This window comes from Taurulus bubalis (assembly GCF_910589615.1).
Source record: "Taurulus bubalis genome assembly, chromosome: 13".
NCBI lineage: Eukaryota > Metazoa > Chordata > Actinopteri > Perciformes > Cottidae > Taurulus > Taurulus bubalis.
Window position 1 is genome coordinate 18400848 of NC_136601.1, and position 25775 is coordinate 18426622.

General features: G+C 40.2%; 2 protein-coding genes across 2 annotated transcripts; one reads left to right on the forward strand and one right to left on the reverse strand.

Annotated features, from left to right (window-relative positions):
* Window positions 1–244: 244 nt before the first annotated feature.
* Window positions 245–12593, reverse strand: cdhr2 (cadherin related family member 2; the record flags this gene model as incomplete). The annotated part of the gene is given in 30 exon segments (XM_079228859.1): window positions 245–403; window positions 483–537; window positions 853–936; window positions 1039–1152; window positions 1280–1401; window positions 1624–1759; window positions 2064–2135; window positions 2292–2380; window positions 2483–2579; window positions 4228–4379; window positions 4471–4520; window positions 4805–4876; window positions 4995–5579; window positions 5661–5730; window positions 5823–6062; window positions 6929–7172; window positions 7279–7340; window positions 7437–7598; window positions 7726–7875; window positions 7965–8180; window positions 8739–8848; window positions 8936–9011; window positions 9336–9482; window positions 9935–10057; window positions 10151–10240; window positions 10381–10460; window positions 11116–11172; window positions 12289–12298; window positions 12302–12351; window positions 12572–12593. Coding segments are annotated over 30 exon segments (3696 nt in total).
* A 6349-nt stretch (window positions 12594–18942) lies between these two features.
* On the forward strand, window positions 18943–25010 carry rnf44 (ring finger protein 44). Its single transcript, XM_079228642.1, has 10 exons — window positions 18943–19052; window positions 20122–20344; window positions 20522–20689; window positions 21138–21311; window positions 21443–21604; window positions 23614–23729; window positions 24031–24118; window positions 24486–24607; window positions 24710–24809; window positions 24910–25010. The coding sequence occupies exons 1-10, from the start codon at window positions 18946–18948 to the stop codon at window positions 24970–24972; spliced, it is 1323 nt and encodes a 440-aa protein (XP_079084768.1). The 5' UTR covers window positions 18943–18945; the 3' UTR covers window positions 24973–25010.
* Window positions 25011–25775: the final 765 nt, after the last annotated feature.

A 25775-nucleotide genomic window follows, 5' to 3' on the forward strand; every position in this document is an offset into this window, starting at 1 on the left:
CTGGAGCATATTTCCCCAAATCTCAAACTATTCCTTTCACTGTTTGACAAACAAAACATGCGATGAAATAACCAAACCAAATTTCACAATATTGACACACTATGTGGTATCATTCTATTGTTTTCACAGATTAACATCTCCAATTTTGGTTTTCCTCCCTTTGATTCCTTGAATTAAATGTTTTGACAAAGCGAATGCATCAATTGGTGCTATGAGCTTGTGCATAATATTAACAATATATCCATCACAGGTCAGTAGTGCTGAATGCGGGGTTACTAAAACCAATGTGAGGATTGTCGGGGCCTTTCTTGTGGCCCCGCTGGGCCAGGGCTGCGCCCAGAGGCTCAATGTACTCCGCTGGCCGGCTGTCATTCTCCTCCTCTTCCTCCTCCTGGATCATATTCTGAGGAGCAGACAAGTTTTGAAATTAGACCGTATTCTAATTAATGCAAATGAAGATGGACTTTTAAATGAAAACTCACCATAAGACCTTTTTCCTGATAGGTCATATAACCACTGGAGTCCAGGGAGTTGAGGCTGTTGTGGAAAAAGAAAAACAAAAGGGATCAAAATTATCACCGTATCCACAACTCACTATTTCATGAAGAGAGTTCCCCCCCCCCCCCCCCCCCCCCCTCTCAAATCCGTGTTCAGGTCTTTGATGTAAATAACGGTCACAAGCCAGTCCTGTGATGAGCACGCTGTGTTCAGATGGAAACATTCCCAGTTCATCAACCAGCACGGCTCCCGAGTGGAGCGTGAGGTCGTGTGTCACTGGGAGCCGCCACCTTGTGATCGAGCAAATAAACGCTATCAACAGACGGAGGAGAGTCACAGAGAGGTTTTCTTTACCTGACTTTGTCCACATCTGAGTCCTCCTCGTCCATGTCAAGGACCATGGTTGTGTCGATGTTGAGGTTGAGAACAGGATTAGCCCTGTTGATCAATAATGACACATATTATATTGAAGACAAACACGTGTCATATTCAAGTCGTTTATTCGATTGTGTATAATCGCTAACGCTGTTGTCTCCTCACCCCTCCATGGTGTACTTGTTGGTCCCGGGTACCACAGGACCACTTTTCTGGTTGTCAGAAGTGACCATGGCTGCAGAGTTCATGGCTTTAGAGGCCTTCAACTTCCTCTTGTAGCTGTAGTGTGAAGTGAGTTTTTCAGATAAATGGCACTTGAGAAACTTCACTGGAATAAACCGTGGCTGAAGAGTTAATTGTCCTGTCCAATCCTGTCAATAAATGTATTCCAAATCCCTTTTCTTACTTTCTGCGAGTGCACATCAGTGAAGTGGTGAGGATAGACAGCACGATGACGAGGCCGGCCACCATCCCATACAGGACGTACTTCAAAGCGTCAGGTTCGGTTTCGGTCACAGCAACCTTCCCCTGAAACACAAGAAATCTCTTTAATGTATTCATGTCTGTGGACCAATGAGGTTACATTTCACACTTTTCGTTGTCAGATCTAGTTCTGACACATTCAATTATAAATGAAATGCAAAAACATATACTATAATGAAACAAACAATGCAATAAGCTCCTCTATCTTAATATTCAGATTACTATTAGCTGTACATTATCATAAAATATAGTAATACTCATACTCACAATGTCCGCAAGGCCAAGATCTATAAGTCCAGGAGAGTGTTCAGGATCAGAGATCATCTTTAGTACTTCAGTAGAGGTAAGAGCAGTCCCGTTGGAGTAGACGAAATATGCCACTACGATCGTGTTACCTGAAACCCTGAGAGCAAAATACAACCCATTGTCATACTTAAAATAACCTAAATGAACAATTGGAGCTGTTTTAAATTCCAGGTCAAAATCAGCCTTTGTTACTGCAAATATCAGCAAATCATTTGCTATCGACAATATGGTTGTTTACAGGGACGCTGGCGCCACCTAGTGGACAACAGTACATGCATTTGCGTAAAGAGTTGAAGATTATTTGAGTTTGAGCCAGTGATTGGTTACGTGTATCTGTATTCACAGACTGCATTATGCATTTGGTGCTTTAGGTTTAGAGGTGACAAGAAAAGAGAGCTTGCCTGGATGGTTCAGCTGTGTCAGACCCGATGGTAGCAATTTCAACTGCAGCCTTGGTTGCAGCTGTAAGAGCTCTGGAAATGTAGAGATCGGAGAGAAAACATCCCGATGAAAAACATGAAAAACATGACAGATGTAAGTGTCAACCTAAATAAAACATTGAGAAATTCTTCAATTCAGAGTTATCAGATTAAAATGTTCCTTTTTCAGTATAGTGAGGAGAAATGTACCTTTTGATTTCGTAGAGGTTTTCTTCAACGAAGGCTTGGGATTTTGTAAATACAAGTTCCACTTTATACGATGCATCAACTGCAATAATCTGCAAAATATTAAGAACAGAATATTAACTCAGGCTGAAGTCATACTGCCGGTTGGGCGTTTTTATGATTGAAAACCCAGCTGAATGATTTGAATCACTCACCTCGAGTACAGTGCTGGTGGAGAGGCCGCCAGTGTCAGTTGCACTCACAGTTACCAAATACTTCCCTTGCAGTGTTGTATCAAGCGCCTCGCTAGTTCTGTAGAAAGTGGAGGAAATCAGTCCAGCCATCGACAGATTATGAGACGATGGGCCTCTTGGCACATACATGTAGGCCTGACCCAACCCAAGGCCAAGACACCCAGACTAAAAGATACACATTGTCATAATATTGTCTCTTTTTTGTCATTTTGTGTCTCTTTGTAGTCATCTATCTAGTCATTGTGTGTCTCTTTGTAGTCATCTATCTATTTATTTTGTGTCTCTTTCCATCTAGATCATGGTTATTCAATTAAAATCCAGCGAGGTCCAGTTCGAGAGAATTTCCTCATGTCGAGGTCCAGAACAACACAGTAATGTCTAACTTGCGGTATGATTTTGCACCATGTATATTTAAGTAGCCAACAATTGTAATAACGTGTGTATGTTGTCAACATCTGACTGTCATTTCAAACATATAAAGTTCAATTGAATAATATCGAAACAATATGTATTGTCAGATTTCAAATTGAACTGGATAAATTATAAATAGTATAATAAATACATGTTCTTCTCTTGTTTCAAGTAAAACAAAGGATGGATTCAAAAATAAAATACACAACAGAAATCTTTTGAAAAAAGCTACTCTTTAACTAAAGAATTGTTTAAACATGAGTTTAACTGAACTGTCCGTGCCCTGCAGCTTTATATTCAGGTGTGATGTCAATACATTTAAAAACAAATCCATATTATTATTATCATCTTCTAAAAAGAGAAAACTGTGCAGGACTTTATCGGAAACCACTTGTTTCAGATATTCTCTCTCTACATCATTGTTGGACCGTTCAAAATGGTATTTTAGGATTCTGATAATTGTGGGCTCTTGGTTTTATTTGTCTGTGCCTTCATTTCGGATATGAATGGTACCCATTAAAAAGGAGTTGTGCTTTGTCTCGTAGTGAGGATTCATTTAGCTGCTTTTAATAATCCCACAGTCTCTGAACACTGCTTTTGAACTGGGAAAAGAAGTCTGTCCATTCTCGGTTAACGACTCTGGTTAAGATGTCCACTTTTCTCTTTTTGGAGATCGCCATGTGAAATAACTTCTCTGACTGCTGGCTCTCTCTCCCCGTCTCTCCGGTGCGTGTGAATCTCACACTCCCGAGTCGAGGGCAACGCTTATCGGAATGCACATATTTGATTGGCCGAGGAACATCACGTGAGATGATTTACAACGTGTAATTGGTTGGTGTGTTTCTTGGACCGCGGAACGAGTGCCGTAAAGGCTAGAAAAGCTGCGCCGGTTAAAATAGAAATGCACCATCAAAATTCAATAATTCTCAATTATTTATCGGTTATAGGTTCATGTCCTGAGACAACGGCGTTTGACCCCTGATTTAGACACTCTGTGACTCTTTGTAGTTGCCTTTGTGGCTGTCTTGTGTGTCTTTTTGGTGTATTCACTTTGCATGTAATTGTTTTGAGTGTGGTTGTTTTGTTTCGCTTTGAAGTCACTTTCAGTCTCTCTGTAATTATTCTTTCTTGTCATTTTGTCACAGTCCGTCCAAAGAGAGGCTCTGGTTCAGGTTACATTTAAACTTTAAAATGAGTGCAGCGGTAAACACAAAAGCTTGTGAGAAAACACAAACAAGTATTTAAAGCAGAATGAGATTTGGCACTATGATGCTGATGAATAATTTTGTACTCACTGAATAATTCCAACATAAACGTCCTTTTGCTGTGTGGTGACGGCCTCGAACAGATTCCTCATGTCATCTGTTTGATTGTTGATGTGTCTGAATTGGACTTTCTCTACTTTAAAGTCAATCTGCCGATGTATTCCAGAGTCACGGTCTGTAGCCTGACAGCAGCAAGAGGTACAAGCGAGAATGTTTAGACTTCATGTCGCATATCTCATTCACAAGCCGAGTTATTTGTTTTTCATTACTCACAGTGACTCCTGCCACCGATGTGTCCTTGCTTGCACTTTCTGACACCACAACTAAAATCCAAAGAAAGAAAATCCGCATGAAACTTTATAATGTTGCTAAAACACACAAAATGACAACCATAACCCACAAGTTGTAAATTTGCAGTTTTTGATTTGTTCAAATGAAGTAGAGAAATCCAGTTCATTGGTTTCAATGACTTTGACTAATGACTAAAGATTTCTGTTGAGCAGGAACGCTTGAAGTTCAGGTTACAAGCCAAACAAAGCCAAACAAAGCCAAAAAAATATAGAAATAAAATAAAAAAACAGCAATAGAATCTCAAATGTACACTTACCAAATATGGAATCTGAGAGAATGAATTCTGGAGCATTGTCATTGATGTCTTCAATGTTGATCTCCATTTTTCCTGAAATGTTTCAAAATAAAAAAGTAAAGTGACGTGAGATGTGTGTGCAGTTCTGTATTTTACTCATTTTGTTATGCTTTTACGACTTTTGTTATCTGGTCAACAACCCCGTGCTAACCTGTTGTGACACTGTTGTTCTCTCCTTTCTCTGTGTACTCGTCCACCACCTGAGCCTCCACCAGCACCTGGTCACATTGTTCATAATCCACAGTGTGCTCCGGGTTGAGTCTGACTTCCCCCGTTGGATCCAGGATAAACCAGCTGCAGGGGGTCAGAGAACCGTTGCATCTGCATTTGATGGATTCCAGCTCGTAGACCAGCGAGTGGTTTCCGTCTTTGTCCTCCGCTGTGAAGCTCCCAACTGCCCCGCTGAGGTTGCTGTTCTCCTTTACTGTCACAGGGTCTGCTGGATTGAACTCGGGCCTTTCATCGTTCACGTCCAACACGTCCACCGTCACCGTTACTTCAGATTTTTTCTGATCCACATCTATTGCCTCTACCTGCAGTTGGAATTGCTTGCGAGTGCTCTCGTAGTCCAGCTCAACTTCGGGGTCCACAGTGATGTTTCCCCTGTAACCCTGCTCCTCTGCGAAGGTGCGAATAATGAAGCTGCCAAAGCCTCCATTGATAATGCTGAAAGAAATGCGGTCAAACTCTGATGTTTGGTCCAAATCTTCAGCCTGAACAGAACCCACAAAGGCACCTGATGGGATATAAAATATAATTAGAACCCAGCCACACAATTATTAACACTTGAATGTGTTTTGCAAAGATAAATACTGACCTTTTTCTCCTTCTTTGACAGAGAATTTATAAGAGGGGGCTTTAAATTCTGGCTTGTTGTCGTTGATATCCTGGGATGCATCAAAAGAAAAGACAATTATCATCTCCAGGAGTGGGAGCTTCAATAGCAATACAGCACCAATACAAACTGTTGAAGATGTACCTCTAAATCGATGGTAACGGTGACCATGGAGGATAATGGTGGTGTACCCATGTCAGTAGCAGTGACATTGAGGTCAATCATTCCGTTCAGCTTCGGGTCCAGGGCCTCGCGATCAAGCTCACCACTGTTTGTTAGCACACCGGTGATAGCGCCGATGGTGAAGTTATCACTGTAGGGGCTTGGCACGATTGCAAACCGTATTTGGCTGTTTTCGGTGTCAGAGTCATCCGCATCTCTTGCCTGTCCAAGTGAGAAATATTAGAAGAAATGATTAAGAAACTACATTAGTTACTGAATATTATATTTTATAAGTACACTACATTGACAAAAGTATGTGAAAATCCGAAAATATATCACGATATGCTGTAGAATAAAAGGGATCTCCACTGATTTTACATTTCTACAGTGAGTCTGTATTTCGCTTTCTGTGTCCCCAGAGGGAGCTGCACGAAATCGGGTAAATTGTCACAAATTATGTCACGTGATTTGGGGCTTAGGACTACAAGTCTGAAAATAAAAATATCTTGGGGTTGGAGTTAGGGAGTGAGCTTACCGGACCTCTGTAGTCCGCTCCTCAACTCTTCTTGAGGCTTGAGAGGACATTAGCTGCTACTAACAAAACACAATTGCATCTTTTAACAAACTGTTGGCTATTGAGTTGCATTGTGGGTAATGGAGGCCCCGGGGAAAGGAAGAAGGCTTGGAATTAAAAAAGACAATATCTCTGGTTCTGCTATATCCATTTTTCTTTTTTTTGTGAACTGCCCAACATGAGTTTGACAAAGTTATCGTGTGAAGTGTTACATTGGTGGAGTGCTTTCTTAAGACTTTCTTAAATGGGAATAGAGAGCTCTAGTTCAAACTGTGAAAAACACCCTCAGACTGTGAGAAAACCAAAATGTGTCTCTAAAATGCTGAAAAATAGGCAGTTTTTGGGTTCCAAATATGTTTCCCCTAAAGTCAATTTCCATTAAATTACAATCTCTGGGATTGAGGTTTATAACTATTTATTGATATGAATAATTACAATAAATGAGAAATCTTGTTAAATATAGCACCAACCCCAGCTGGATATATTAACTGTTCTCTTATTGTCCTACAGTTACCTCTATCTTAAGTTCCAGCGTTTCACCCTCTTTGACAAACTCCCGGTAAGTGTCTCTGTTGATGATCGGGGCGTGGTCGTTGATGTCAGTCACAGTGATCTCCAGCACTGTGCTGCCGGGCTTGTTGTCTGTGTCTCTGGCCTGCAGAGTGGCTGAAAACAGAGATCTGACCTCACGATCCAACAGAGTTGCGTTTTTCACGTAAACTGTGCCCGTACGTGGCTCCACGTCAAAATACAGTCGTCTGAAACACAGAAACAGACGTTTCAGTTGTGTTGTCTCAGTTGGCATGGCAGCAACAGGTGCACAGTGGCTGCATTCAAATTAGCAGACTAGCTGGTTTGCCATACATGCTCTCTGGAAGAAGACTGTAGGTTAGTTTGCCTTGATCCATCGTGTCATTATCGTCTGCCTGGGGAGGGAAAAACATTGTGTGCTCCTTAAGTGTGATGTGTTTCTTATATGCAAGATAAGACCGTCTGAGTAGGAATGTGGATAAAAGACTTACAGTCAAGTTGGCCAGTATTGTCCCAACAGGAGAGTGCTCAGCAACCTTCAATTTATACGTGTCTTGTTTGAACGTAGGGCTTAGGTCATTGGCGTCCAGGATGTTAATAGTAACTGTTGCAGTGGACTGGAAGATGGGATCATCTCCATCTACAGCAATTATCTGCACCATAACACAAGCATGGGAAGCAGCTCAGACTGTTAAATTGCTTTAAAAATCACAAATATGATCACCAAAATACAACAAATGGCACTATTATTATGATAATAGACTTTTTAATTGTTCTCACCTGCAGAACCATTTGGTGTGTTGCTTCAAAATCCAGATCTTGGGGCTCCCTGACCTGAAGCAGAACGATGCTGTCGGACATTGTAAACGGTGGTTCCACAGAAAACACGTTTTTGTCCTTTCCCTCGAGGGTTAGATGCGTTTTGGTAAACTGTGAAAAGCCATGAAAGAATATTTCTTAATTCACTCACGATACAGAATTTTTTATTTTTTTGTTAAAGAATTATTTTTCTCTCTTACCTTGTCCAGATCTTTGACAGTCATGTTGATAGACACAGCGCCCAACTGGTGCTCAACAACCTCTCCCGTGAAGTGACTCTCCTTCACACAGTTGAGCTCATCTTCTCCACATTTGTAAAACTCCGGCCTGTTGTCATTGACGTCGATGATGTTGATCTGTACTTTTGCTGTGGTGCTGGCTTTGATCCCGTGGATGTTTGCGTTTGACTCAGTAGCCTAAAATAGGGAGAGAAACCCTAAATATGTCACATTCTCAACATTTGCAAAAATAAATGTTCTCAATTAAATAAGGTTCTCAAGAATCAAATGGTCTGTTTTCTGTTACGTTTCACAGACTGCAGCAGGCATCTGTCTTTGATTGGGTGCTCATGCACACGCTCATGCATGTGAACGACAAAAGTGAAGTTATTATTCATTATCTTCATGAACAAAGATCACGCCTTCTTATTTTTCTGATTTCCTGTGCCCATGTTCCTTCACATGGGTGTCTAAGTTTGTTCTCACAATCCTCCCTCACGAACCCCCTGCATTCTCTCTGGCCTCCTTGTCGCTCATTACAGGAGCCACAGGAGGGAGGATAAAGCCATGAAGCCTTATCAAGACACTGAATGTAAGTAATTCAAACAATCATGGTATTGAGTGTTAAAACTGAAATAACAGGAATGAAAAATGTAAAAAAAAAAAAATGATATGGAAATATATGCAAGACAGATACAAAGTAAATTGACATACAGCGTAAGAAATGTGTGTATTACTCAAAAAAAACAACTGTACCTTTACAGTCAGGGTAACAGTGTCACCAATATCTTCTCTGTCAATATTCGACAGTACAGATATGACGCCATTATTTGGTTCGATTGTAAACAGGTTCTCTGCTGCGGAATCTGTCAAACAATGTGGAAGAAACAAAAATAGTTTGTACTCACTCGGTACAAAGAAACAATTGTTCTGGCTGAGTTGATCGAGCTCACCTTCAATGCTGTAGATGATAGCATCATTGACGCCAGTGTCCTGGTCTAGGGCCGTCACTTCAAACACAGACGTCCCCTGGCAAAGAAACAACAACTATTTTAACATCTACCCACAACTCAAACCCTGCAGATTTGTATATATATATATATATATATATATATCACAACATGATATGCAGCAGCTTTGTCACACAAAATGGCTAAAGATATACATCAACCCTGGACTTACACAAGAACACACAGCTATAGCAGAATTCAAAGCAGATATAACACAAAGAAATGTGAAAATGTGCAATAACTGAATGGAATGCACTGGATGACATATTGGTTGTAAGTCATCCTCTTTCTAATTACTCTTTGAAAAATAACATCAGTCAGAATAAAATGTAACAGCACTTACGAGAGGAGAACTCTCCTTAACTTCTCCTACGTAGGGAACACCGATGAACTGTGGGTCGAGGTCTGGGACATCCTCAACCGTGATGAAGGAAAAGGCAATGCTTGAGAAGTAATTGGTTGTATTATAATAACAGCTGCCGCCACCATCCTGTTACGTGACAAACAAGGTTGTCAACATTGTTAAATGTTCTGATTTTTTTTAGCACAATAATAATTATTGATTAGTAACATAACATGTAATTATCATAATTATTTGTCTTGTTCAAATATTATTTTGAACAAGACAAATATAATATAATAACATTATATATATATATATAATATAACATTTATAACTTCAGAGATCAGTTTTGCCTTATCTTCACAAAGGACCAAAAGCCCTTTTTATTCCTTCAACTTTTTATGCAATGATGAAGGTAAATGTACAAATGTAGCGGGAAAAACAATAAAATCCACTGACGTCATTTTGGGAAATATGCTAATTCAGTTTCTCCCAGACATTAGAGTGCCGTCAATATTCTCTCCTAACTCTCAACAAGAAAGCAACAAAGCACATTCCCAAAATGTCTCACTACTGCTTTACTATTGCATGGTACTCACAGTTGCGTTAATCTTCAGCCGATAGAAAGTGCTCAAAGCAGTATAATTTAGTTGTCCACTTAATTTGACTTCCCCAGTTGTGGATACAATGCTAAAAAGACTCAATCCATCATTTGGAGTAACCTAGAAAACAACGTGTAAATTATACTTTAATAGAGTTTATGGATCAGCAGAATATGATATGAATCAATTTCACGATTTACAGAAGAAGCTTACTTCATCAATGCTGTATTGAACAACTGCACCATTTGAAGTGTCTGCATCCAAGGCGAGTGCCCTAAAAAGAGACGAGCCTACAGGGGTGTTCTGGTGAATTGGAAGGGGACAAAAACAAAGACAGACAATTCAACACACAAATAAGTCTCAGCATTATCAACTGTGTAAGTAGATGACGTGATGAACAAAGACATTAAGAGAATCATGAATTGATATTTAGTTTGACTTACTTCTTTGATCGTAATATCATATGGAGCGTCCTGGAATATGGGTCGGTTGTCATTGGCCTCGTCTAATATGATACTTAATTCTGCGTAGAACTGAAAGACATTGCATGATGTATTCTGAATGTAATGAACAAACTGATTTGAATGGATGATTCACATTAACTGAAACTTACATCATTGGGACCATCTGAGACAAAAACTCCGAGTTTTATTACGCTAATAGCCTAGAATAAAGGAAATAAGATTAACATTGAGAAATTGATAAAAACACATCCAGAATTCAAATGAAACCGTTAAATACTGAAAGCTCTCTAAAACCACCACACCGTACCTCTCTATTTAGTGTCCTACTGACTGATACACGTCCGGTGTCTCTGTCAAGTGCGAAGTATCCCTCATTGGGATCACCAAGTGAATAAGTCAATTTGTCATGTTCTGTGTCTGTTGCTTCGATAGTGAACGCGTCGGCACCTATGAAAACAACATTGGTGGAACTGTATAAACGTGTGCAGTATTTGTTGAGGTATAATGTTGCAAAAGTGAAACAAAAACGTTTAAAACAAAATTAGACACACATGTACAGTATACTGTACCTATGGGGGTGTCTTCACACACATTATAAAGGACCTTGTTGATTGTAGGACTGGTATTTGCTGTAGAAAACATACAGTTTAAGTAAAATGTCACGTAAGAAAAGACATAATGACAAAATTGCAATAACATTAACTGAATACTCACCATTACTTGAGCCGATAAGGCACAACACTAACAAAATTCCTGTGACCCCCTCCATGTCTGCAAATAAAAAGAATGAGCAATCCGGTAAGTAGAGCTGATACAATTAGTACATTAAACAATTGAACGAACAATTTAATTGAACAAATTAGATAAACTGTGTTAATACTTAACACTATTGAGAAGCTGTTGCATCCATTCAACAATGAATTCTAATAACAATATTTCAGTCTGGCCTTCTGACTGTCAGACCTGCATTGACATCCATAAAGCCACGCTGCTACAAATGATGAATAACTGCAACTTCCATCTTCTCAAATGTGAGGCTTTGCTGCTTTTCTCTGATTTATATCTTTGTAAATTACATTTTGTTTTTGTTTTGTTACTTCTTGTTGGACTTAACAAGCAATCTGAAGACTTCACATTGTGTTGGGAATTTTTGACAATTCTGACTTGGGTTGAAATTGAACAACAGCATATTGCAAAGGGCCACGCCCAAATTAGCAAAATCATATTAGGTGTTTTCACCTGTTGTGATGTCACTGAGCAGTGTCTCATCACATGTTGTAAGGTTTCATTACAGAGAGAGCAGAGCCCTGTGTGATTTCCTCGTTATATTGATACACTTGGAGGTCATTTATGTCAAATTATGTCAAATTGGAGAATTTAATTATGTCATGTTTTCTAATGTGAGCAAGAATGTCTACAGTATAAACATGTGAATATAACATGAGCAACACTAGGGAACAAACCCCCCGTAATATCATCGAGATGAAGTTAATCTTCAAGAGAACAACAAGAAGGTAATTTCACAGCACCCCTCGGTCACCTTAAGGTTTTTGCCACAACTTCCAAAATTGAATTGCCATTTTTGGTAAGTACTGGATGGTATAATGTTATAATCAATTCATAATATGAGAATAAACTAATTGTTAATGCTAAGACTTCAGTGGATGAATCACTTTGATATCTCCATGTGTCTGAGAACTGTTTAATTTAAATATGTATCTGAAAAAAACTAATATAGGCTATAAATGTTACACAGTACATTAAATATAGTTTACTATGTCCGATTGAGGAGAGCAGCACCATTTACCATGCTACATGGTAACTAAAAACATCACGCAAACACTTTAAACAAGTAAACCTTATTTGAAATGGAGCAATCAGACTTACCAGCCGATATTCAGAGGAGGTTCTCCTTTATGTCTAGATGAGACCTTTGGCTCTCTGTTCCTCCTTACAGTTGTAAACATAAATGATTAACACGAGCACAACATTCACAGCCAATAACACAGCAGTAAACCTCGTTGGGTATGTTTCTCGAGCGGAAGGGAAATGGATCAAATAAACAGAAATATCCACCTGTTGTTTGCTCTGACTACATTATGGTTGAAGCCTGGGTAGTACTTAGAGACAGGAACGTCTCACCCCTTCATTGGATGGTCAGCCCTGTCACCAGTAACATGGCAGCATGCCATACTGGAAAAACCCGGGGCCTTTCTAAAACACGCCTCATCCGAACCAATCAGTGGACCGATGCCTTTTTCAGAAAGCAGAGATCCATGTACCTCCCTAATGAGCCCTTCTTCGTGAGCCCCCCCTTTCTGCCTGCCCTCCTAATTAAGGGCTATTACACAAAGGATTATCTTCTCTTCTGCACACTGCATTCATTCATTATCAGGCCTTTGCCTCAAAACCACTCCTCTTTTGCCCCCCGACAGAAAACATGGAATCTTTAAAGTAAAAGTACATGAAAACATTGTAAATTGTAAAATATTTAGCTCTCATACTAACTGCCATTAAGAGAGAAAATGTCCTCTTTTTTATTTTTAAAAGGATGTACATGTTTTAAGAACTGAGTCATGCTAGCAGCTCTGTGAGGCTCATAAACAGGAGTACTTTGAGCTACATGTGAATGTCAGTATGCTCACAGTGACAATGACAATCATTCAGTTAGTTGAACAGAATATGTGACCTTTTATAAACCAGAGGCAGCTATGTGTGGGATATTATCATTCACATACTCATAAGCAACATCAGTCTGGGTATTGATGACAGATATCCTCTGATTCATATTCTAAACCAATTAGACTTTGGTTTATGATTTACAGCACTGCACACATTATTGTGCCTGCACTTGGAGTTATCTATGGGAGCGTCACCAAAGCAATTCCAGTAAACAGAAACATAAAAAATTACATCTAACTTGAACGGATGACCAAACAATCCAAGGGTCAGTTAAGGTGTTGTCGTTCCACAATAAACAAGATGATACAATTATATAGATAAGTAATGACGCACACTGGTTCATGAATTAAGAAACATACTTTTTTTAATGAGAACACCAAGTGCCAATAACAGTTATAGTTATCTTGTGCCAATAAGCAAGTTGGAATGACAATTTCTCCTTTCCTTCCTTACACAGAGGCCTTGTCCTTGTTTGATATTGTTTTGAGGAACTATATCAGTCTACTGAAGCATTATTCATTTTTCCATGTTATCCACTTGAGGACAATTGTCTTTCTGGCTTTTTGGGGGAATACTTGTGTATATCTTTTTGTGTTTATTTATTAAGTTTTATACTTGATATAGTGTTAATGCCAAAATGTAATAAATGAATGCTCAAAGAAATGTAAATATATAAAAAGTCTAATGCACTGCATTAATATCGAGCATGGGTTAAAATCTGTGTTAACTCATCACCCAGTCAACTACTGGGGGAGTGATGCTCATTAACGGCTCTATTACAGTGCGGCACTCCTCATAATAATCATAGAGTCTAAACTCAACATAACCTGCTATGTGGACATTACTGAAGAGCAGTTGTGAAAAGTAACAAAGTAGTTGTGAAGTTATTTACTGTCGTGTTAAGTCCTGCTACTTTACACTACAGCTCTGGGGGAAATATTGTGCGTTTTACCCCACTGCATTTATCTGGCAGCTATACTTAATAGTTGCTTTGTAGATTAAGATTTCACAAATGCAATTTACGATCAGGATAATATGATCCTTATGAGTTAAACTTCCTAATAAAATAAGTAAATTTGGCTCTGCCTCCACCAACAAAATAATGTGGTTTATAATTTGCAACTTGTACAATAATGTATATACCACACTTCATATACACTGTATACTTTGCATTTTTGCACTTTCTTTATTATTTAATTTTCTTAAATGTAATATACTCTGCTATTTTATTGTATTGTATACATTGAGTATTTTTCATACTTAATATTTGTATGTCTAATCTGTAACTTTGCTAGCTGCTGCCACAAACCTCCATGAATAAAGTATCTATCTATCTATCTATCTATCTATCTATCTATCTATCTATCTCTCTATCTATCTATCTATCTATCTATCTATCTATCTATCTATCTATCTAAATAAGACAACAACATAATGACATTCGGGATGGGGCCATTCTGCAGAATGAATAGATAGATAGATAGATAGATAGATAGATAGATAGATAGATAGATAGACAGACAGACAGACAGACAGATAGACAGATAGATAGATAGATAGATAGATAGATAGATAGATAGATAGATAGATAGATAGATAGATAGATAGATAGATAGATAGATAGATAGATAGATAGATAGATAGATAGATAGATACTTTATTAATCCCCAAGGGGAAATGTTTTGTCATAGTAGCGCTGTACAAATAAACACACAAGATAAAAGATGAACTTTTTTATACTTTGAAACAATCAAAAAATCCAAGATCCAAGTGTCCTCCGACACTGGTTTCTGTATTTCTCATGACGTCAAATGTTTTAATGCACGGTCTTTACTTTTAACAAGGTTCAAGGTTTTTATTTGGCCATTTGTGCCTAGACCAACAGTTCAGACTCATTGGAATTTTACTTACTGTCGAACCACTTTTACTAAAATAAAAGTTCGGAATACTCGTTTGTTGTTGAATACTTTTTTTTTCTCACCAAGATTACAAACAACGCTTTCTATAGGCGACGCTGAACTTTCGAGACAAACTGGAACAGCTCTTTTCTGTCCATTACGGTAAAAATGGCAGCATTGCGTGTGCTCTCCGCTGCTGAAACGCGCAGAAATGGGGGGTGTAACAGGGAATCGCAGAAACTCAAAGCAACCGTGTGACTGGATTAACATTTCCTAAACCAAAACGTGGCGATTACGGAAATAATCTCTCGGGTCACACAACCATAAACCCGCACGACATACAGACAACAACGCATTGATCAAACGAGAGTCTGATATTGAACACCTTCTTTTTACGGCAGTGGTGAAATCCACGGAATGTTCCACACGGGAACAGCTGACCGTGGGATGCCGCACTTAGCCTAACGAGATGTGAACATTACAAGGGAAATATCAGTGATCAGATGTTTGCACATTAACAGGTAACTGCGTTGCTCCTCCTGTTATCGCTTTGTCTCGGTTGAATCTTTGAGCTTTACAGTGCGTGTTTACGGGAGATGGGTAGACGGACTTTTAGGGCTGTCATCCTGCTGAACGTCCAGCCCCTCCTTGTTTTGCTGCTACCGAGTGCGATGTTGTAATGTTTACATTCAGTCAACGTTGCATACCACTGTTGATGTCCTTAGACGGCTCTTTGTTAGGTGTATACTTGTGGGTGCATTCACGTGCTTTGCACTGGTGCATTCATAACAGACGAGGACATTATTTATGAACTCTTACTGGAGAAAATGGGCCTGATAGGTAGCTTAAACCGCCTAATACAGCTGGGCAATGCTCGACTGAAGCATTACATAAAGTATTTTGCAGCTCCATTCGCTGACCTACAACCACTCAAAGATGTCGTACAGTATAGCTGATGAAGTGTGTTTCTCACTTGATCATGCAAGTGAAATATTACATAACCAGTAATGTACCAGACACTGTGGTCTCCAGTGAGGGTCAAAACAGACTCTGAGCCACAGTAAAGTTTTAGACTTTGCAAAAGCAGTGCTCGTGCAAAAGAGACACTTAGTGTAGCCTGTGTTTTCAGTGGGCTAAAAATGCAATTTTACTTTTGGTCAAAATTGCTAAATTGATTACTTCTGTTTTTGTTTTTGAAGTGAGACAGGTTGCCCCAAGAGAGATGCTTAAGTTGAGAAATCCCCAAAAACTTTTCAGGTCAGTAATGGTCAAATGGTTAAATATTACGATCCTCGTGAAAAGAGTTCAACCTGTGGAATACTTGTATTTTCATTTTGACTGGCGCTGGTGGAATACGTATTAAATAATGTACTGTCATGTAGGATACCCACTCAAATAAATACATCAAAAGTCAAAGAATTTGCAACATAATGCACTTCAAATTAAAATTACTCATGGCCACGATTAATGTTGCTGAATACTAATACTAATTAATGTATACGTGTTGAGGAGATCTTCAATTCCAATTGCTTTATATATACTGCTTCATAGTTTAATCTAGAACAAAGCATGTATGAAATGGAAATAAAGTAGAAGCACCTCTAAATCATGCCAATTTACAACTCCAGTGAATGCACCTGCTTACTGTACACCACTGGTGACTACCAGGCATGTTTCAAATGGCACTATAAATATGTCTGTAGTGGCAAAATGCAGTAAGACAAGTAAAATAAGGAGTAATTATTCGGTCTGACATTCGCTATTCGAGTGAAGGGTATTTATCCATTATTGTGTGGTTGGTGGCCATTCAACCTCTCCGGGAGCTTTTTGTTTGGAAGCTACAAGTAACAACAGGAACGGCTTGTTTTGATACATTGAAGCAAAGACCGTCTGGACGTCTGCTGTCTGTATTTTCCCCGCTCTGATTGGTCGGTTCCAACAGGAGGCGTGGTTTAGTCATAACAATGCTTTCAAGGAACACACACGCGCCAAGGAATGTTTACTCTCGTTCTGTAGCAAACGTCTTTTCCCCACATGTTTAACGGTGCCACCTGCTCAGGTAAACGCTGCCCTTCATGGACGCGGGGCCGTTTCGCGGTTTCTGGAGAAAAACGGATTATCTATGCAGCAGCTGGGAGGCGTGTGTTAGCTGACAAGCGTTAGCAAGCTAATAGCAGCTCCGGTCGACATTGTCAAATATCTGTCTTTGGGGGAAAGAAAAAAACCAACAGTCGGTTGATAGTCAGCTCACGACCGTTTCTATCGGGGGATAGTGGTCGGCTCGGTGCGAGGATAACCCGGCGGGACACGCAGTTTCGGAGGGCTGAAACATCTCCCACCTCTCTTCGTCGAGCGAGCAAACTAGCAAAGAAAGTAAGCTGCGGTCTGTTGTTGGTCAACACACATAGCCTCACGTCAAACCTGTCCACACAATGCTGGTCTCTGTCTGTGATGTAGCGTTAGCACATTAACGTGTAGTGCTAACCGAGCACATGTTCACGTGTATTAGTAGTGTGGCTAAATTAGTGCTCAGTTGTCTGCAGCTGGGTGAGTCTCGCGGTGTCGGGACAAAGCGTTAGCCTAGCTCGGCTAAAGTTAGCTGCTCTCCTTCACTCAAGGAGACGTGAGATTATCCCGGACAGTAAGGAGCCGACGGTCGCCACAGTGATAATGTTCGTCTGTTTACGCGGTTGTGTGTGTGTCTGTCGAGCTCGGCGTAGTGTTTTGTAAGAAACGGTGTAACGGCGAAGGGGCCCTTCTGTGTTGCATGTTGGCTTCACGTCTTTTGTTGTTGCTTTGTCTCCCGAGCACATGGCTCTCCATGTTTTTGTTCGGGCTATAGCGACCCCTATTTATTCTGCCCCCGAACACACCGCTTTAATTACACTGCCACACACAAAATGTACCAATAGCTCCACTATATTTAAGCATTTCGGAGAAGCCAGTGCATGTCAAACCTAAAATGTAACTGTTCTGTAAATGGGATTTGTACAACTAAACTCAACTAACGCTTGTGACTTTCTTTCTGTATTTTAAAATGCATTAATTTGGGTTTAAAAGCTCCAGATCTTGATCATTTTAGTTAGACATCATCCTTTTATTTGTCTTTTATAATTTGTGTAAAAACACTCATGTGTTTAAAAAAAAATGTATTGACGTGTTCATGTAAATTAATAACGCAGCAATTGAAAGTGCTACTGGGAAAACAATTAGCATAAGTCTTTAAAAATACCCAGCAGTCATAACAGGATGTCACGTTGAATGTGCCTACAATTGTTTAAATTTCGGCCACTTTTAATAAAATATAAAAAATGTAGCATTGAAATAAACAATTCTGTGAAGAAAACCACGTGCTTCAGTAAAATGTGAAGTCACAAACCATTTTCTCAAATAATCCATACCTACTTTTTATGTTTCCAATTGTAGGGGATTTGCAGCACAGTTAATTTACTATCTGATTGTTTGAGATTAAACCTAAACTGTAAAGTAGAGCTGTCGCCTACATGGAGTCCAGATAGAAATCACCAATTTCTATTATTATTTTAACCCCTAATTTATTTGCACATAATTGGATAAACCAGTTTCAGTGACATATTGTGTGTGTGTGTGTGTGTGTGTGTGTGTGTGTGTGTGTGTGTGTGTGTGTGTGTCAGACCTGACAGTCTCTACATGTTTTATCTAGTGTGTAAAAAATTTGACTTTTTTTTTTTTTTTTTTTACTTGATAGCTGGTATATCTCGGTAAAATTAGCTACCATTAGTATTGTTTACTTCATGACCAAACTGTGTACTCAGTTGATGGATAAATTATATAAATAAGCTCTGTCTGTAGCATAAGAAGCAGGGTTGTGATTTTGTCAATTGGTGTGTTTTTGCAGGGTTAAGACAATCAGAGGCAACATTACGAGTGCCTCCGCTGTACAGTTTCCGTTCCCAGAGTGTGACTTGTCTGCACGACGTCACCAATGCGACCATGGGAAATAGCAGTAAATAGGCTGCCACCAACAGCCCCCTTAAATCCAAGGAGGTTCCTTGGAGAGCCCTGCAACGCCCCGGTGCAGCTCAGGAGAAGGTACAAACTTTGCCTCGTCTTTCCTTAACTCGTGTTGTCTTCGGGTCAAAATGACCCTATATATGTATGTGTGTTGATGGGCCATTTTGACCCCAAGACAACACGAGGGGCACTTTTCATTTGTTTGGTTGTATCTGACATTGGGATACTTCCAACATCAACCAAATGACAGTTTTGTGTGTGATCCATGTTGCCTTACCTACAGACAAAAAACCCTCAAAATGCACTTTTATTTTTCCTAACTGTAATTAAACATTTAAAAAAAACGGAACTTTGTTACATGCAACATGTTTAGCTATCCAGCAAAACTACACTCTGGCTCATTTAAACAAGGGTAATTTTCAAGTACCATGAATCCATGTCAACATGGACTAAATAAAAACTCGAAAGTATGACTTGCTTGTTTCCTCAAAAATGATTTCAGATTCCAAAGGATAAAAAACATTATTACATTGGATGTATTAAGAGTATGCTAGTAATTAAATGGTGAATTAACGGCACTGCATTTTATAGCGCAATTCTAGTCTTACTGATCACACAAAGTGTTTCACAAAACAAGGCAGCATTCATTATTTGCACACTGGCGTCAGAGACTACAATACAAGGTGCCACTTGCCCATCAAAAGCAATACACATTTCAGATTCAGCTTTATTGGCCATGTGTGTTTACATATACATGGATTTGACTCCGGTTTCACTTAGCTCTTTGTACTTGTATACAATAAACAAGATAAATATAAAAAAGTACAGTACAGTGCTCTGTAGCGCCTACCAGAGGGGAGGAGTTGGAACAGCTTGTGTCCAGGGTGTGAGGGGTCTGCAGTGATCTTTCCAGCCCACTTCCTGACTGGAGGTGTACAAGTCCACTCGGATGGAACAGCCATAGGGAGCAATTTTGGGTTCAGTAGTTTGCCCAAGGACACTTCTACAAACAATGACCTTCGGATTAGTTGACGACATTGGTGCATTATTATTCCAATAATATGATAAATGTGCAACGTGTTTGATTTAGACGTACAATATATTGAACTCTACGTGGATTTGTTTCCTTCCCTCTGTGATGATACAGCCCACCAGTGAGACGCCAGTGGGCAAGACGAGACAGGCCTGTACTGCACACCGCTCTGATCCAGGATGAGAACTTCCACCATCTGCTTTTCTCCCAACATCACCAACAGGTTTCTTTAGATGAGTCCAGACAGTACAGCCGCACCAGCACACCACCACGCATGCTTCACCCTGCTGCTCACCTACCCCAGCAGAGCCCCATCATGGTGGATCTACACGACCAGGTAACTGAACAAGAACAACCTGATGGGTAAAGTTGTTGATTTGTTGTTTATATATACTCTGAGACAGGCAGGGTGTTGTGTAATAGTATACAATGAGTTGCAGATACGTTTCTGTTTCAGGGAGATTGTGAGTCACCCCATCTCTCCCCCAATTTATTTTCTTCTTCTTATTTAAAGATGCACCAGGGATCCGTTCCAATATCATACACTGTTACAACGGTGACGACCCATGGATTTCCTATCCACACCGGGCAGCCCCTTCCGGGGTGCAACACTCAGCAGCTCCCAGCATGCTCGGTAATGTTCAGCGGACAGCTCTCTCTGCTCTGCTGCCTTCCTCCTCCTGTGAGTTTGAAAAGGAAGAGCTCAAATGTCAGTGGCATCCATGTAGCACACCATACCAGCCATGCAATCTGTCATTGTTCATGACTAACAAATATCTGCTGCTGTTACTGTGCAGGGTTTGTGGTTTAATGTTGATATTAGCGCAAGTATTAGAAACAGTAATAAACTGTATTTGTGGAAACAAACAGAATAATAGTTAGTGTCGTGCCAGTTCTGTCAGTGCTGTGGTCTTCTGTAATGCATTGCTTCTGTTCACTACACATTACGACATGCTTTCATTCTAATTGCCTTACTGCTCATGTAAGGAGCACATTTGCTTTAGTTAGGTGGAGACTGTTTCATAGTGTAATTAAGATAAGATAAATGAAATGAAGTGAAGAAAAGAAAAACGTCTTTTTTAAATTTCTGTCCGCTCTTGTGTTTTGTTTCTCTCTTTCTCTCTCTCCAGCTCATACAGGCATGTACCATGCAGCATATGCCAGTGTCTTATCAAGCCTTTCCACCCCTGATCTCCAGCGAACATTTTGTATTGCACCCAACCGCATCAGTACCCCCCCACCAGCCACCGCACCTTACTCCTTTGAGCCAATTTGTCCCTTTACAGCCTCAGCACCCACGCATGGTGAGTAATCCACAGCATACACATGAAAACACAGCACAGTGGATGTTAAATGTAATCAGTAGTTTGTTGATTTGCATACAGATGTTGGGTCTAACTGCAATCATTTTCTGTATATCTATTTCTCCTCTCAGCCTCTACAGAGGGTAGACAATGAAGTCGACCTAAGAGGGGACCAGCACCCATTAGGGACTTTCTCCTACCCTCCATCTCATCACCCACCAGCGCTGCCTCCTTCTTTGCCCCTACAGTATCTTCCTCAAGAGCCTCTGCATCAGGAGCTTCCCTTTGGCGTGGTAAGAAAGCTCTCAGACATTTTCAAACCTTTGTGTTCCAGGAAAATGGACAGTACACTTATGACAAATATCTTAGCATGATCTGCTTCACACCTGTTAAAATCAACACACTCGTAGCTGGAGCCCCACAGTGCATCTGCAGGAAAGTCTTCAAGAGCATTGTACTTTGCTCTTGAAGTTTCCAATCTGGGCGGTCGGGATACATGTATAAACTAAAAGTGGGATTGTTTGGATAGTGGATTGTGCTTTCAGGAAGCCATTGAATCCTTTTTGTGTGAAGTTTCAGTCTGCACCATCAGACCTGTAGCAAACACTGTTACTCCCGCTACCTACAACAGCTTTGAAGCCTATCGTCTCATAATGGGCATGTGTCCTTTTAAAAAAGACTTAAAGGTGCTCAATTCTAAATTCAGAGCATATTGAGGGACTGCCTCCACGCAGTTCTCAACTTGGTGATGGCTGAGCCAACGGCTTTCAGCTAACGGTGCTAAAAGTAAAAATTGTACAAACAAAGGCAACAATGCTGACAGCGGTGTAGACTTGAGGGGGATCTGAAGGGTGGATCCGTTGCCTCTGTGATGACGCCGTGGAGACATTAAAAACAGTAATTTCCTTTGCCACGGCAAAGTGCCAATTAGCTAGCCAGTGGGGGACACGCATCAAAACACACGTGCGCTAACATACACGTGCAGCCAGACCAGCTTCATCAACAAAGTTTAGAGAAGCCCTGATAACAACACACATAGAGGGAATGTGACTGCATTCCCTGCTTAGGTAGACAATACTCCACTAAATATTTAGCAAATGGTTGTTTTCTGCTAAATTAGCTATCTGAATTTGTGAATTTATTCATAATTTTTAAGTAGCTAATCTAGCCGTCCATTTTATGCCAGTTATCCACATTCAAATGATCCATGTCTGATTGGAAGAAACAAAATCATCGCATGAGAAATTATTGTTTGATGCAAAGTACTGAAAGAAGAGAGAAAAGTCACCGTTTTGGTTTTCCATCATACTTTGATTATTGTGAAACAGGCATTAAATTACATTTTATGTGGTATTAAAAAGGTCTTAAATGTAATGCCGTGTTCACACCAAAACAATATTCGCGCGAGTAGATTACATGTTAAGTCGATGCACGGACGCGAATGGTTGCGAAAAAGCAAATTTTTCGCCGGGCGGCGCGATAGTGGCGAAAAGGCGTTGCGAATATTCGCAAATCTGCTTTTCCACCTTTTCGCTGGCGAAATATTACATGCCAGCGAATTTCAACGGCAGCGAATAATTCGCCCGATGCGGAGTTGCGAAAGCCAATCACCGCTGAGAAGCTCCGCCCCGCATCACCGCCGTCCGGCCGTTACTGAATCAAACTGCTGCGGGTTCGCTGAAGGAGTGCTGGAAGCGGCTTCATTCAGACACTCGTACACGGGGACGTTTGATGTTCCGACATGTGTGGGACTTCCTCAACAAGTATAAAGCAGAACTAGTGGTTATTTCAATGGTGAATGGCGGAAATAGTAAATGTTTTCACAGATAAGAGATAAGCCCCGCCCCCTTTTTCGAATGGTTACGAAAATGCAAAAAGGTGAATTAACCACACAAAGTCCAGCAAGTAAACTCAGGCGAAAAATTGCTGCGAAAATTCAGAACTCTTTTGGTGTGAACACGGCATATCTCTGTAAACGCTGCAGAAACATTGAATACTACTGGCCACTGAGCATCTCTACTGTAGCTGTCTGGTTCTATCTAACTTTCTCAAAAACAGTAAGAGAATGCTTTGCGCTGGTTAGGAGGTACTTTGCTGAAAAAATATTTTATAAGGGGGTACATCACTGAAAAAATGTTGAACGACTGATATAATGTATTCTGTGTCTTTAAAACTCTGTCAGTTTAAGAAAAGTCTAACTTTACCTCCAGTAAACATCTACTTGGCTCCTAATTGTTACTGGCTGATAAAAATGCTGTCAAGGTAAAGTTTGACATTATTAAATCTCTGTCTTACTCCTCAGCCATTTCCCCATATGCTGCCCCGGCGAGTGAGTGGACAGAGATACCGGTTGCAGCAACCTCTACCACCTCCTCCTCCGCCTCCATCTTACTACCCAGGCTTCCTTCCTTACTTCCTGTAAGTACCTGCAGTACAATTCACCCTGTTTGGGAAGTACAGCAGTTTTAATCGTGTAGTTATTTACTTGGATGTAATAATATATTTGTTTTACTAAGCTACTGGACTCAACTATTCTACTGTTCTGTAGCTGAGTTAGGCTAAATAATATACATTCTGGCTTTTGCATCTCTACTTTTCAAGCAGGATGGAAACGATGAACTCTAGTTCCCCGTCAGTGCTGGTGTTTGCAGAGGTGCTCCACAGTGACGTTGCAGTGATTGTGTTAATGCTCCATAAGTTATGTTTTTTCTCTGTTCAGGTCAATGCTTCCTGTGCCTCCAACAGCAGTGGGCCCAGCCATCAGTCTAGACCTGGATGTGGATGATGTGGAGATGGAGAACTATGAGGTCAGTGCAGTATTCCTTTTTGGCAGCCATTGTTTTAGACAAAAATGCTCTTTTGTTTCAGTCACATTTTAGTCATTATTATCCTAACTTTTTAGTCTAGTTTTAATCGCTGATTAAGTCTTAGTCCTGTTTCAAATGTCATTTTTCTTTTGATTTATATTAATTCATATCAAAGCTAGACTAGATTGACTGAATATTTCCGTCAATCTAGTCTAGGCAAAACAATAATATTGTAATTTAAGTAATTTATTTTGACAATTCATTTTTTTACTAGATGCTATCTCCAAGGTATTGCTTTTTACTCGTCAGCAACCCCCGCCCTCTTATCTCTCTCTCTCTCTCTCCCTCCCCTCTCGTCTGTGTGTAGGCATTACTCAATCTGGCGGAGAGGTTGGGTGAAGCTAAACCACGAGGACTCACTAAAGCCGATATAGAGCAACTTCCATCCTACAGATTCAACTCAGAGAATCATCTATCTGAACAAACGCTGTAAGCCTTTTCCTCACCTTTTGATTAAATAAACTGCTTCTTCACTTTAATTTACTCCAGATGCATTTATTTCCTGTTAACTCAATCCTTTGTTCTCCTCAGGTGTGTTGTGTGCTTTAGTGACTTTGAGTGTAGGCAGCTACTTCGGGTATTACCTTGTAACCACGAATTCCATGCGAAGTGTGTGGATAAATGGTTGAAGGTAAGTTCATGCCAGTTTTGATAATTAAACCATTTCATAGTGTTCTCATAGTTTTGTATGACTTTTTGCTGTGCTTAATATATTTATGCTTTACTTCCAGACCAATCGCACTTGTCCTATCTGCCGAGCCGATGCCTCGGAAGTGCACCGAGAGGTGGCGTGAGAACCGTCTCTGTGCTGAACTGGAAAGCTGCACATACCAGAGTCTCTCCCAAAACTGGGGACACCTGCCACCTAACCTGCGTCCACCAGTAAATATAGCTTGCCAACCCACCACTCCTGCCCCTTCCAAAACAATAAGCAATCCAGGATTGTTTTCTGGAGCGTGTTGTACCTCTGCTGTGCTTCATTGTCCAAGTCTCATGAAACCCACTGCCTATCGCAGCCTATAGCCAGAGTTCTGGGATCGCCGGCCAGTTCTTTCTCTGCCCCCTTGTTGCAGATTCCAAAGATTTCTCCTACAATGCATTATTTGCTGCTTTTGTTTACAGGGTTTCATTTTTATTTAGTGGATTTGGTTGTGGAGTTCATGAAAAGTGGGAGTCCTGCATTGGAAGTGGTGAGTCGGAGGATGATAGGCTGGACACCTTGTGCAATTAGCAGAAAAAGAATAGGAATACTTCAACATGGGTATCTGTGTTTGGAGGCGATGCCTGACCATCATAGATGCATGTTTGTGTAGATGTTGGGCAACGTGACTTGTTAATAATGTATGTTCTGCAATAATGTATTGATCATTTTAACAGTTTTACCCCTTATTTGTTTTAGATTTGCAAATTATATTGTGAAAGTGTGACTTGCTGTGGTTGAACGCAGATTCTGTTAAGCCTGATGTTTATGGACTGCAAGTGATGGGACATGCAACTATGGGGTTTCTTCTACCCCCGATTATCCTCTCCGAACACAGATCTGTTTAAAAGCAGTCATGGATTAATGGACTGCATCTTTTTGAGGTCCTCTGGCATA